Genomic DNA, 13,925 nt, shown 5'->3' on the forward strand with positions numbered 1-13,925 from the left:
CACTCTTTTCATTTTCTGTATTTCTTGTATTTTTAAGGTTTGACTTAAGACTTAAAAGATTTTTATTTTTAAATCCATTTGTTCTGTCGTCTAAAGTTAATCTCAGTCTTCATGTTGTTTCTCCTGAGATGATTTACGTCCTTGACTGAAACAGGTCTCTCTGGTCCAGGTCTCTCTGGTCCAGGAAGTAGTCTCCATGGTGACCACTGGTCCAGGTCTCTCTGGTCCAGGAAGTAGTCTCCGTGGTGACCACTGGTCCAGGTCTCTCTGATCCAGGAAGTAGTCTCCATGGTGACCACTGGTCCAGGTCTCTCTGGTCCAGGAAGTAGTCTCCATGGTGACCACTGGTCCAGGTCTCTCTGGTCCATGAAGTAGCCTCCGTGGTGACCACTAGTCCAGGTCTCTCTGGTCCAGGAAGTAGTCTCCACGGGGACCTCTGCTCCAGGGCTCTCTGGTCCAGGAAGTAGTCTCCACGGTGACCTCTGGTCCAGGTCTCTCTGGTCCAGGAAGTAGTCTCCACGGTGACCTCTGGTCCAGGACTCTCTGGTCCAGGAAGTAGTCTCCACGGTGACCTCTGGTCCAGGACTCTCTGGTCCAGGAAGTAGTCTCTAGTCTATTTGCTTGTGTTCAGCACTAAATAAACCTGGTTCTTCTGCTGAGGACCAGGTACCTCGTGTCAGAAAGTCTAAAATGCTACAAGAATCACTTTTCTTTCTGAATCGTCCACCTGCTCCTGTGTCTGTTTGTGATTTAGACCTTAGAACAGATCAAGTCATTATAGGAGGAGACTTTAAGGTCCATGTTGTCAGTGACAGCCTCAGCTCTTCATTTACCTCGTTCAGCTCTGTTGATCATCAGTGGTAATGACTTCATGAGCTTCTTTACTAAACTGTAGAGAAATAAATTAGTTTGGGTAAAGGTCATAAAGAATCTGAAGAGAACCGTTTAATGACCCTGCAGTCGTTTGATCCTTGAAGAATCACACCCGAGACTTTTATTAGTGTTGAATTTATGAATCAAACTACTGGAGGAAGAGCAGGTCTGATTCTGACCACATGGTGGCGCTGCTGTGATCTAGAGGTCACTGCTTTGAGTGAAGAAGTCAGATTCAACACCTAAACAACAATAGACAATAACAGCAGAAATAAAACGATAACTAATAAATGAGACATGTTTGTACCTGAGGTAGAATGAAATGAGTTACTCTGGTCCCGGTGCAAGCCAAAGCAGAAACAGTAAAAAGTATAAAAGTAGAATAAAATTAGCTAAGTATAAAATAGCAATATAGAAAATCTAGACAGTAAAAACGACATCAAGTAATAAATAAATCCGACTTTATTGATCCCTATTGATGAGAGAGAATCTGTTAAAGGGACGAGTCACTGTCGAGCTTTAAAAACAACTGAAGTTAAATGAGTAGAAAAATAAGATGAAAGTGGAAGATCGTTACAGAAATGACCTGAAGAGTTAGAAACACCCGAGATAAAGATTAATCATCATTAAATATCATGACATTAAAATAAATAACTTAATAAATAATAATAATAAAGTCATCTCTGTTCAAGGTTGAACTCATTCAGTGTAGTTCGGTAGATGGCCTGTGGGGGCAGCACCGCGCTCCGCCGCTAAAGTCACCGTAGAAGAAGAAGAAGAAGAAGAAGCAGCAGAAGAAGAAGAAGAAAGAAGGCGCACAGCAGCAGGTTTCCTTCGGGTCCAGATGAACCCGGACCCTCCTCGGACTGACCCGCAGCTTTTTCTCCTGGAACCAACGAACATCAGCTGATTAACGGAGGGAACGCGCGCGCTCTGCGGGAGGACATGTATCGCGGACGGCCTCCGCCGAGAGGAGGCTACCCGCCGCCTTTCGAAGGCCGGGGACCGCCACCGAGGCCTTACCAGCCCCCGGGATTCAGGGACGACCGGAGCCGGCCCAGACCCCCGTACCCACCCGCCTACCACGACCACGGACCCCCGGACCCCCACCGCCGCTCCCCACCGCGCAGGAGGTACCCGTCCCCCGGGGAGTACTGGGCCGATGGTCCGCCTAGAGAGGTGAGTGATCCGGGGCGAGCGACCCGAACCCTGCGGAGCTGCTTCCGGTTCCGAACCTCCGCTCAGATCAGTGGTCTGTGACATCACACAGAGGTCCGGTCAAAAACCGCCTCTGTGTTGGTCACGACGTTTAATACTCCGCTCAGTAATCTGATTACTTGGTTTATGAATGAGTAGAGTCTTTAGATCTGAACACCAGTCCTGGTCCCACCTGGTCCCACCTGGTCCCAGTCATTCATGAGATGGTAACTGGTGCGTTCAGGAGCAGGTCTCCAGTGTGGGACATTTCTGTTCCTGTGTTGATGTTATTGATTCATTCATTGATCAGTCGCTTTCGTTTCATCTCTTCCAGAGGTCTTCATCTCCTCGTGGACCGATTCCACTCAACCACAACCTGGTCATCACCGTGGGCAACGAGCTGACGGGACCAACAGGCTCCGCCCCCCCACGCCACCATGACAGGTTTTAGTTTTATTTCTTCTTTTAATTAGTTTGAGACAAACGTCAGGAAACAGTCGGTTCAACCACAAACTCAGTCTTTATCGAGTTGTTTAAAGAGTTCAAGTCGTATCAAAACAAAGGTTATTTATTTATTTATTTATTTATTTATTTATTTATTTTATTGACACTATTAAACGGTGACTTCTAAGTTTGGAACGATCTGATTGGTTGTCAGTGTTGTGTCCTACTGAGCATGCTCAGACTGAATCCCTGGTTTCCACAGAGACTACCCTCGGCCCGAGTACGAGCGGAGCCGGAGCCGGGGTCGCAGTCGACCTCGCAGTCCAGACAGGAGCAAGAGCCGGGGGCGGAGCAAGAGCCGAGGGCGGAGCAAGAGCCGAGGGCGGAGCAAGAGCCGGGGGCGGAGCAAGAGCCGGGGGCGGAGCAAGAGCCGCAGTCCAGACTGGCGGCGGGCAAGGAGCCAGGGGCGGAGCAAGAGCCGTCCCCGTAGCCGCTCCAGGTCCAGGTCCAGGTCCCGGTCCCGGTCCAGGGGAAGGACCAGAGGGAGGAGTCGTGGGCGGAGCTGCAGCAAACCAGCAAGCAACACCAGGAGTAAGAGTCGACAGAGGAGTCGCAGTCGAAGCTCCAGCAGCCAGAGCGACGGCGACGACCGAGCGAAACCGTTCCAGGAGCTGGAGAAAGCTCGACGCAGGAAGGAGCTGGAGGAGATGCTGAGGCAGCCGACCAAGTCCATCCTCAAGAAACGCAACTCTGAGGACTCGCCGTCTGTCCGGGTAGGACCGAGCCCTGAACCAAAAGAAAAACTGAATCAGTCGTTGTGAAGCTGAAGGTGTTACAGATGTAGACTGTCTGATGGAGGAAGTGTTTCTGTGTTTCAGAGTCTGGACTCTCCTCGAGGGCCTGAGGCCTCCACCATGTCCCGGGTCACGGAGCAACTACTACAGGCGGTGAAGTCCATGGACTCCGGCGAGGTGGCGTCCATCTTGTCGGAGCTGCAGTCTAATCCTCAGATGGCTCAGCGCGCTGGCCTCGACACCGAGATCAAGGAGATCCTCCAGCTGCTGGGGGGGGCAGCAGCTGCGTCCAAGGCTCTGGACAAGGTCGTGGATGACATTGATGACGAGGAGAAGTTCCTGTATGGCGACTCAGAGGAGCCCAAACCTCCGCCGGCGCCGGAGCCGGTCCGACACCACAGTCTGGACCTGTACGCAGACGTGACGGAGGAGGCGCTGTACGGAGACTACCCGCCTCAGAAGGCTGCCACTCCTCTGGCTTACAGCCGCTCCCTGGGGGCCTCGACTCACCCTCCGGGCCCCCCCAACCAGAACGTCGTGGCCCAGGTGTCGCACCCGTCCTACCCACCAGGGACGGAACCGCTGGAGGACAGTGAGCGCCAGGCACTGGAGGAGTACGAGAAGATCCAGGACCTGCTGAAAACCATCGGGTTGGACCTGGGCGTGGCCGAGATCAGCAAGATGGCTGCCAGGACCAAAGAGCGTCTCCATGGGAACAAACCCCCACCAAAGACACCCACGCGCCGCAGACGGTTCTCGTCTGACAGCTCTGACGGAAGCCGGCGCAGTCCAGGTCACAGGAGGCGGAGCCACAGCTCCAGTAGCAGCAGCAGCAGCGACGGACGGGGGCGCGGCGGGCGAGGGGGCAGCTGGAGCAGCGATGAGGACGATGACTGCCGGAGGAGCTCGGTCCCGCCCAAACCGCCCCCCAGTCGAGATGTGAAGGAGGCGAAGGTGGAGCTGAGCAATGCAGTGCCGCCGCCGCCGCCGCCTCAAGCCAACGACCCCCTTGTCCTCCCACCTCACCCAGGGGTGCCCATACCCAGCTACCCCCCCCCGCAGGTCCATGGTATCATGACCCCCAACTTCCCCCCGCCGGGGTACAACCAGTATGGGAACTACATGCCCTACATGCCCCAACAGTGGCCCCCCATGTATGCACCCCCCAGCATGAGCTTGCCCCCCCAGACTGGGGCCAACGACTTCCCCACGACTCTGCCCTACAAACCGCCCTACAGCAAGGCAGCAGCTGAGGCGTCCGCCAAAGGTCAGACCCGCCTCCCTCCCCGTTTATTGTCAGGTTAAGATGTGATCAGCTGATTACTGGATGTTTACTGGTCGCGTAACGTCGTAATAACACATCGGTGTCCTCAGGTTTGGTGAAGAGTTCTGGTCCCGACAGAGAAACAGGAAGCTCTAAAGTCAGCAGCCACGACAGGAAGGTCTCTGAGGAGCTGAACAACGAGAGTCAGAAACAAAAGGTCCCGTCTCTGAGTCTTTCATCCATATTTAAACGGACTGAAAGCCGGTTCTGACGGGACGATGACGTGTGGTTCTGATGTTTTTGTTTCAGGTTCTGGAGGAGAGAGAGAAGCTGAAGGAGGACCGAGAGATCAGGATGAAGAAGAAAGAATATCTGATGAAGGAGCTGGAGCGACTCAGGAAGCAGCAGGGTGAGTTGATCCGGACTCTGGATGGAGCGACGGCCTCGGGGGGGGGCGGTGTTGTGACGTCCACACGTTTGATTTCCAGGTGAACTCCTGAGGAAGAAACGACGAGAGAAGGACGGACACAAAGACCCTCTGCTGCAGGAGATCAGCCGGCTGCAGGAGGAGGTCATGACTCAGATCTCCTCCCTCCGCAAGGAGCACGAGGCCGCCGAGAAGAAACGCAACGAGATCGACAAGGTTGCCCTCATCCTCGGCCTGAGCCCATCGGACCGGCCCCTGAGGCCCGGCAAACCGCCAGAGGTCCGGGACGACAAGCCGCTGCCACCACAGAAGAAGAAACAGGAAGCGGAGAGGAGCCCCGAGCGGCAGCAGGCGGCGGGAAGCTCCACGACGAAGGTACGACCTTCAGCTTCGGTCAGACAGCAGCTAGGGACAGTTTATTAGGAACAGCGGACGGACGTCTTTTTATTTGTCTCAACTTTTATTTTAGCTGAAATGTGTTCGTTGATTTGTCTTTGCGTCATCTCAACGGGTCGAATCCTCGCCGTCCGTCATTTCCTGTTGGACATCCGATGGGTGATGTCAGTTTTACACTTCCTGTGCATGTGTTTCACATTAAAAGCCTAGAACCATAGACTGTAGAAACAAGATGGCCGCCGTGTCTCATCTTCTTCCTCCCGTTGAGTCTAGAACTGGATCCAGGTTCTGCTGATCCGTTACACAGAGCTAACGTAGCTAGCTAGCTTTACAGTTTAATAGCTCTCACACAGACAGGTGCTTAATTACACGTTGTCATGACAACTGTCAGTCACCGCGACCTCACTTCCTGTTTCTATAGCGTCCAATAACTTGAACATACATCAGCATTATATTAACTAAAATGTATGTGATGTGTACTTTAGTCCCGCCCACTGATGTGGAGGGGGCGGGGCTTATGACCGATACCAGCCAGACACCAGGGCCTGACTGTGGTTCAGGACGTGTTCCAGAGAAGAAGGTTCTTTAAACGCTGGAAACGTCGTCGTTCATGTAATTTGAAGTTGAAAGGTTTTCTGTAGGAACTTTACAAAGTTAAACACTGAAGATCGTTAAGATCTATTTTCTCATATTTGTATTTTAAAAGCGGCATAAAGACGTTTCTAGGCAGCGGCTCTGAACTGGTTTCAGTCTAGGTCTTAGAAATGAATCAGGTTTAAAGTCGATCTGAATTTGCTCTCGGTGTAAACGGCCACAGGACGATAAAACTTTCTGGAACTCGTTGAAGGTAAGCGGCTTTTTCTGCTGAATGTAGTTTTAACAACAACTTGCTTCATCTGAGTTCTGACCTTTGACCTTCGCTGTGTTGACACTCCTCCATCTTTGTTTTTCAGACTTCCTCGGCGACGCCGTCAAGGGCGTCCCCAGACAAACGGCCTGCCCCCGGCCTGGCTCTTGCTCCGCCCCTGGAGCCCTTTGAATACTATGACGCTGGAAACCACTGGTGTAAGAACTGTAACGTCACCAGTGGTTCCATGTTTGATTTTTTCACACACTTGCACAGCAAAACGCACCGAAAGGTTTGTTCATCAGATGCCACATTTATGTCCTGGACAGTTCTTTAGTGTCGGTTCCTTCACTCGTCTCTTTTCTTTGCACAGACTCTGGACCCGTACGACCGACCCTGGGCGTCCACACCCTCCAAAATCTCCAAAAACATGGCACCAGAGGAGAAACTGACTAAACCTGCTAAAGGTATCTCCACCTTCCTGACTTGCTGCTGTCGTCTTAACGCTGCCCTTGCTCCAATGATGTGCTCTCTGAGCCGCCTTCCTCTTCCAGGTGGATCTGCTGCAGGTTCTGTCTCTAAATGAAAGTTAACGAAGCCACAGAGGAGACTCCTGTCCACACTTCTGATGTCAATTCATTTCTTGTTCATGTCTCGTCCTCCACTGAAGGCTGCTCCAAATGTAAAGTCCTCATTTCCCTGAGAAGACCCAGTTTTTCCTCATGTCCTATAGTGACCCTGTTTCTGCTGAGCTCTGCTCACCACTCTGAAATAACCTCCTCTAATGTCCTGACAGGTTCTGGAGATGGAGACATCCACCAGGTAAACATGATTGACAGTTGATTTAACCTCCTCCTGAGGGTTTAAAAGGTGATGTTTGTGTTTTGCTACAGGTTCAGAGTTTCTACTTCCTGTCAGAGGATTCTTCTGTCTGCTGTGTAGAGAGTTTTATGGAGACGCCATTTGTGCAGAAGAACATGTCACCACACACTCTCACAATGAGAAGTACAAGGTATTAAATGCTGCAGCACATATTAACACATAGCTAGGTTTCCATCACGGGAAACTGCAGTACCTGCACAGTCCGACCTCCTGGACCCTCTGAGAACCTGAAGGACAAAGGTTTGCTTTGCTTTTCTGCTCCATCTTCAAACCAACAAGGATCGGACTCTTTAAAGAACGAGGCCAGACACAGACAGTGCAGCTTAATAGTTTAATGTTTCTACATTTCTTCATAAAATTACGCAAAACATCCGGAGAGTAGACAAAGAGAACACAATCAAACACAAGGCACCGAAATATCAGACTAAAGTGAGCCAATATAACATATCATGTCCTCCTTGTGTCCAGTATCTGCTGTGACCTCCTTGTCACTAAATGTTTCTGGTAACTGCTGATCAGTGGTCTACAGTAGCTTGGAGGAATTTTAGCCCATTCCTCAGAACAGAACCACTTCAGTTCTGAGATGTTGGTGGGTTTCCTCACATCAACTGCTTGCTTCAGGTCCTTCCACAACATTTCTATTGGATTAAGGTCAGGACTTTGACTTGGCCGTTCCTAAACATTCATCTTGTTCTTCTTTAACCGTTCTTTTGTAGAACCACTTGTGTTCTTGGTTCTCGTTGTCTTGCTGCATGACCCAGTTTCTCTTCACATTCAGCTCATGGACAGATGTCCTGACATTTTCTTTTAGAGTTCACTGGTAGAATTCACAATTCATTGGTCCATCAATGATGACAAGCCGTCCTGGTCCAGATGCAGCAGAACAGGCCCAAACCAGGACATTAGCACCCCCATGTTTGATGGAGGGATGAGGTTCTGATGCTGGAATGATGCAGTGTTGTTTCATCTCATTTAAGATAAGATAAGATAATACTTTATTGTCTGTTACACAAGGTTACAGAAAATTGTCTTTGACAAGGCTCCAGTCACAAGAAAAACATTCATACAGACATATACAAACAGGACATGGGGTGTTGAGGTATCAGCTAACTGTGGTGTTCATGTTGTGCTGTTCAGTATGGCTATTGCAGAGGGGATGAAGGATTTCTTGTAGATGTAAATAGTTTAAACCAAACTATTCTACTTTGGTCTCATCTGTCCACTAAACATTGTCCCAATAGTCTTCTGTCTTGTCCACATGATGTTTAGAAATGTTCTTCTTGGAGAGCAGTGTCTTTGTCCATCACACCATGGTTGTTCAGTGGATTCATCAACATTAACATCAGCCAATGAGAGAGAGGCCTTTAGCTGCTTAGAAGTTCCCCTGGGTTCCTTTGGGACCTCTCAGACTATTATGGAGTGATCTTTGTTGGTGGACCACTCCTGTGGAGGGGAACAGTCGTCTTCAATCTGTCTGACTGTGGATTATTTGTGGGTTCCAAACTCTTCAGAGATGGTTCTGGAACCTTCTCCAGCCTGATGAGCAACAACAACTCTTTCTCTGAGCTCCTCAGAAAGCTCCTTTGTCCACAAACATGTGTTGTGAAGATCAGACTGAGACAAATCCCTGATTTATTGAAACTAAACCAGGAACTGAGCCACACCTGAGTCTCATTACATTGATGGAAACACTTCTGAACACATGGACTCTGACTGGATCCTAGAGGAGCTCCTCTCTGATATTGGCTCATTTTAGTCTCATATCTCTGCTTCATGTGTTCATTGGGTTCTCTTTGTCGACTTTCAGGACTAAAATCTGATGTCTTAAGTCATTTTTATGAAATGTAGGAAACACCTCCCACCTACAGATGGTGCTTTCATTGGTTTCTACTGACGTTTTTGAAGGTTGTCGTTCATGTAGCTTGCTTCATTCTTTCCTTTTTCAGAAACAAATGTACGAGAATCCGCTGTATGAACAGAGGAGGAACCTGGACCGTCAAGCTGGTCTGGCCTCGGAGACAAGTGGAAAGAAACGCAAACACGATGACGAAGAGAAAGACGCCGCTGACAAGGAGGAAAAATTCAAACACAAAAAAGAAAAAAAGGACAAAGAGAAGAAGAGGGAGGACGACCCTGTTCAGACTGAGGAGAAATCTAAAATTAAAAAGGAAGAAGAGGATGATAAAATGAAGATGAGCAAGAAGGCGGACGATGAAAAGTTTAAATACAGCAAGAAGGAGGACAAATACCGTAACAGCAAAGAGGACGAGGACCGGGGCAAATACAGCAGAAGAGATGAGGACGACCGGTACCGATACGGTAGAGACGACGAACAGCGGTACCGGTACCACAGGGACGATGACACCAGGTATGAGGACCGACCCAGATACGGACCTAAACACTCGGATGTCAGAACCAAATATGAACGGGGACGAGATGAAGGGAAACCTAAAGGTGACAATAAGGAGGCTCTGAAAAAGGGTGAGCCAGAAAAACCAGCTGGGAAATCGGAGGAAGTCAAACTAGAACCACCGCCAAAGCCCTACGACCCGCCCAAGGTCCTCTGTGGTCCCAGTCCAGCCATGAGGGCTAAGCTCCGCAAGCAGAACCAGGAACTCGCCAAGCCAGCACCCGTCACCACAACCCCCTCCTTCGGAAAGTTCACGTGGAAGAAGAAAGAGAGCGTCCTGGCGAAGGAGGCGCAGAAAATTGCCGCCCAGTTTATCAAGGAAGACGAATTAGCGGTGAAAGATCAGGCCGTCTCGGTGGAGGATTCGTTTGCTAAGTCCATGGCTGTTGCCAAAGAGATCGCTCAGAAACTGTCGGGACAGAAGACCACGCCTCCCCCCTGGGCGTCCAACGGCGCAAACCGTGGCCGCATCCGACCCAACCTCCCAGCTCCTGCTGCCGTTCTAAGGTCAACACCGGTGGTGGCAAAACCTGCACCTTTAAATACTTTTCTCTCTATGAGACCCCAAAACTCTCATTTACAAGGACCCCCTCCTAGAGTGGGTCCACTACTGCCTGAGCCCCCCACTAAGAATCTAAATCCTCAGAATCTACTGCTAGAAGCAACACCCATCCCACCACCTGGACGACCAGAACCAATCGAGGCAAAACCTCCACCATCAAAACCTGCATTGTTAGGAGTCAACCCTGCCCCCACAGTTTTTACACCTCCCCCAGTCATGTCTGTGCCTCCTCCACCCCTAGTGGTGTCTACACCCCCACCCCCAGTCGTGTCTACACCCCCACCCCCAGTCGTGTCTACACCATCACCCCTAGTCGTGTCTACGCCCCCACCCCCAGTCGTGTCTACGCCCCCACCCCCAGTAGTGTCTACGCCCCCACCCCCAGTCGTGTCCAAACCACCAGCCCCAGCAGACGTCAAACCTTTGCCATCTCAGGCTGGACCTCCTGCTTCACCTAAGGCTCCACCGGCCCAATCCACGGTGGTAAAAATTGTATCGGACGTGGCGGCTCCTGGAGTCCCAGAGAGCGAGCAGACTCGTACAGTGTTCGTCAAGCCTCCACCTTTCATGAACAAGGGCGACGTAGCACAGAAGTTTGAGAAGCTAAAGAGCAACCTGGCTACAGCCAAAGCCCAGGACTTGTTCGGCATCTTCTATAGCAGCACCGGTCACTCAGGCCCATCCTCATTCACCAAACCGGCTACAGACCCCAAAACTGACAAGAGTAGCACTAGAAAATGTTCACTTCCTGTCCCACAAGTACCAGAACCTCAGCCTGTTGGAATGCAGTCACAACCTCCAACTGAGGCCCGGGATCTACCAGCAGCCTCCAATGATTCCCCTCCAAGTCCACAAACCCAGATAGATTCCGACATCCAGATAGCGTCGGTGTGGTCCCTACAGCCTACATCATCTCCAAGACCTGATGTGACACCACCCAAAACAGCAACCCCACCAGACATTACTCTGCCAGTTCTTTCTGAGGCCCTAAACCAGTTTACCACTGAATTTGGATCCCAAACTACCCCACAAGCAAAGTCTGCTGAACCAGAATCTCAAACAAAGTCACAGTCCAAACTCGTTCCTCAAATCCAGCCTGAGCCACAACCTGAACCCCAACTAGAGCAGGACACCCAGGTCCAACCAGAGACCTCTCCTGACATAGCTCCGGAACCTGAACCCAAACCAAGTCTCAAAACTAGAGGAAAGACAACACCGTCAAAGAAAAGCCCCCCTGCTCCCCGCCCTCCCCAACAAACACGATCTCAAACCCGATACCAGACCCGGCGGCAGCAGCAACAGCAACAACAACAACAACAACAAACCCAGTCTGAATCAGAACCTCAGTCCGCTTCAGGGGATTCAGACCCACAGGAGTTAGACACATTAGATCCAGGCCCTGGATCACAGCCGGAGGCTAATGCAACCAGTGAGGAGGACCCCCCCATGTCAGAGATCACCCCAGAAACCCTGGGCCTGCCCTCGGATATGACCTCCCTGGACTTTGAATATGACTTCAGCTTCGAGTAGCAGCTGACTGGACCGAGATCATCAAGTCTTTCATGTACTGGACTTGAAGGCAGCTGTAGAAGAAACATTGACCTTCAGCTGTTTAAAGGACAGTTTGGGACATAAGGTTTAGATGAATCCTTTAGTTCTTGTTTGTTTTAGATCAGCCTAGAAAATACTTAGTCTGACATAAAAGGACCAGGAAGTTATTTAATGTCAACGTCGTCCTCTCGTCTGGAACGTGTCTAATAAAATCACTGTTCTTCTTTTTGATCCCTGAATGATCTGATCTTTTCAGGGGTGAAGGAACCTTTTAGTTCATAAGAAAGTTCCTGAACATTATTCCTTAAAAACCTTAAAGTTCCTTAAAACTATAAGAGCATCTGGTTCTCTTTTATTGTCGCAAACTTTCCAAAGGAACTAAACACTTGTGTTCGTAGAGATTAATAAAACGATTCAGCCAATGTTTGACCACAGCCAGGCCTGAGAACCTGACCTCCACAGGTTCCTGCTGGACGCCGTCTCAAAAGCTTAATGAAGTCGGCCGTCGGTTCATTCATCACAAACCAAATAAATGTGTTTGGACCAAGCCCGTTTCCCCTGAAACTCCCTCCAGACCCGATTCCACAGAAGGTTCCTGATCTTCAGGGGAAGTTCCTGGAGCGAAGGGGGAACGGGTCTGGGTCATAAGATTATTTCAGAAGATAACAGTTCACCATAAAAGTCGGTCTTCTTTTCAAACATCTGTAATAAATAAAACTCTAAAGGACTGTTTTTATTTAAGGGTGACGATGAGAAGGTCTTCTCTGGTGTCAGATGATCTCTGTCAGCTAGTTGGACTGTTCATAAAGATTCTATTGAAGATAAGCTCCTGGTTCTTCTTCTCTGACTGTAGTTCTTCTGGTTCTTACTCATCGTTAAATGGCTGATTCATGTTTCATCCCTTGTTCTGTAAATAGGTTTTCATTAATAAAAGTTGGTGAGAAAATCCAGCCGTTGTCTGAGTGCTGATTCTGAGGTCAAGTAGAAACAAAGCAGCGTTTTTATTGTTTTTATGGATCAGAACGTTTTAAAGGACCGAGTCGGTCCAGTGGTCTTAAAGGCTCTTTACAAAAAATGTAAAATGACCCTTCAAAGGACAAATGGTTACAGAAGATGAATGAATGAATGAATGAATGAATTACTGTTATTATACAGAACATCATGTGCGTATCAACTGTGTAACTACTCTGCCAGATGGGGGAGACAAATGTTGTGCGCTGTCGCTTTAAGGATTTTATTTATTATGGTCTGGTCACATCAGCTGGATCAATCCGTTCATTATTTACGAGTCATTAGTTTTTATCACAGGTTTTAGTCATGACACTAACAGTTATTATCAGACGTTCAGATTTTTATTTGTCAGTCTTCACTCACATCATTTTTTTAGTCATGATGAAACTTTTACAACCTGCAGAAACAAAGTCATGAACAAACGGAAAAGAAACATGGACGTGTTCGTTCACATGTTTCAGTTTAAAATAAATTATAAAAGTTTGCACAGATTTAATATTTTATAAATGTAACTGAACTCACCTGTATCACTCATTCATTCATTCATACCGGCTTATTCCTGTTAAGGGTCGTGGGGGTCTGCTGGAGCCTGTCCCAGCTGTCCACCTGTATCACTGACTGACTTTATTGCTCCAGTCACCGTTTACTTCAGGACTTTATTTAGATTTTATTGGTCCTCTGGTTCTCCTGTTCGATCTGGGCATACAGAAGAGAAGTGGAACAGCTGGTCCTCTGGTGCAGTCAGAACCACCTGGAGCTAAACCTGACAGTGGACTTCAGGAAGAGACCCCCATCAACCCCTCCTCTCACAGTCCTCAACAGGACAGTCCCAACAGTAGACTCATTCAGGTTCCTAGGGTCCACAGTCTAACAGGACCTGAAGTGGACCTCCCACATAGACTCCATAAGGAAGAAGGCCCAGCAGAGGCTGTACTTTCTGCATCAGCTCAGGGAGTTCAACCTGCCTCAGGAGCTGCTGACCATCATCTACACTGCAATAGTCCAGTCTGTCCTGACCACGTCCATCACTGTCTGGTTTGACAGGGACAGACTGCAGAGAACAGTCAGGGCTGCAGAGAGGATCATTGGTAACGACCTTCCCTCCATCCAGGACCTGTACCGGTCCCGGGTCAGGAAGCGGGCCAGTTAAATCTCCACAGACCCCTCACACCCTGGTCACAACCTGTTTAGACTCCTCCCCTCAGGCCGGCGTTACAGAGCACTGTACGCCAAAACCAGCCGCCACAAGGACAGTTTCTTCCCCCGG

The 13,925-nt window shown here is 49.5% G+C and overlaps 1 protein-coding gene across 1 annotated transcript; it reads left to right on the top strand.

The window, feature by feature from the left end:
* Nucleotides 1-1,017: 1,017 nt before the first annotated feature.
* Nucleotides 1,018-12,597, top strand: znf318 (zinc finger protein 318). The gene is made up of 11 exons (XM_084562466.1): nucleotides 1,018-2,052; nucleotides 2,405-2,514; nucleotides 2,777-3,287; nucleotides 3,393-4,575; nucleotides 4,683-4,789; nucleotides 4,882-4,981; nucleotides 5,061-5,374; nucleotides 6,349-6,534; nucleotides 6,616-6,709; nucleotides 7,136-7,254; nucleotides 9,071-12,597. The coding sequence occupies exons 1-11, from the start codon at nucleotides 1,819-1,821 to the stop codon at nucleotides 11,624-11,626; spliced, it is 5,514 nt and encodes a 1,837-aa protein (XP_084418592.1). The 5' UTR covers nucleotides 1,018-1,818; the 3' UTR covers nucleotides 11,627-12,597.
* The last annotated feature ends 1,328 nt before the right edge of the window (nucleotides 12,598-13,925 follow it).

The sequence above is a fragment of the Chelon labrosus genome, assembly GCF_963514085.1.
Source record: "Chelon labrosus genome assembly, chromosome: 15".
NCBI classification, from domain to species: Eukaryota; Metazoa; Chordata; class Actinopteri; order Mugiliformes; family Mugilidae; genus Chelon; species Chelon labrosus.

Bases quoted from the DNA above. Each gene is read 5' to 3' on its own strand.
- znf318 (XM_084562466.1), top strand. From the start codon at position 1,819: ATGTATCGCGGACGGCCTCCGCCGAGAGGAGGCTACCCGCCGCCTTTC. The intron at 3,288-3,392 runs GTAGGACCGAGC...TCTGTGTTTCAG, and splicing joins AGGACTCGCCGTCTGTCCGG to AGTCTGGACTCTCCTCGAGG. The intron at 7,255-9,070 runs GTATTAAATGCT...TTCCTTTTTCAG, and splicing joins CTCACAATGAGAAGTACAAG to AAACAAATGTACGAGAATCC.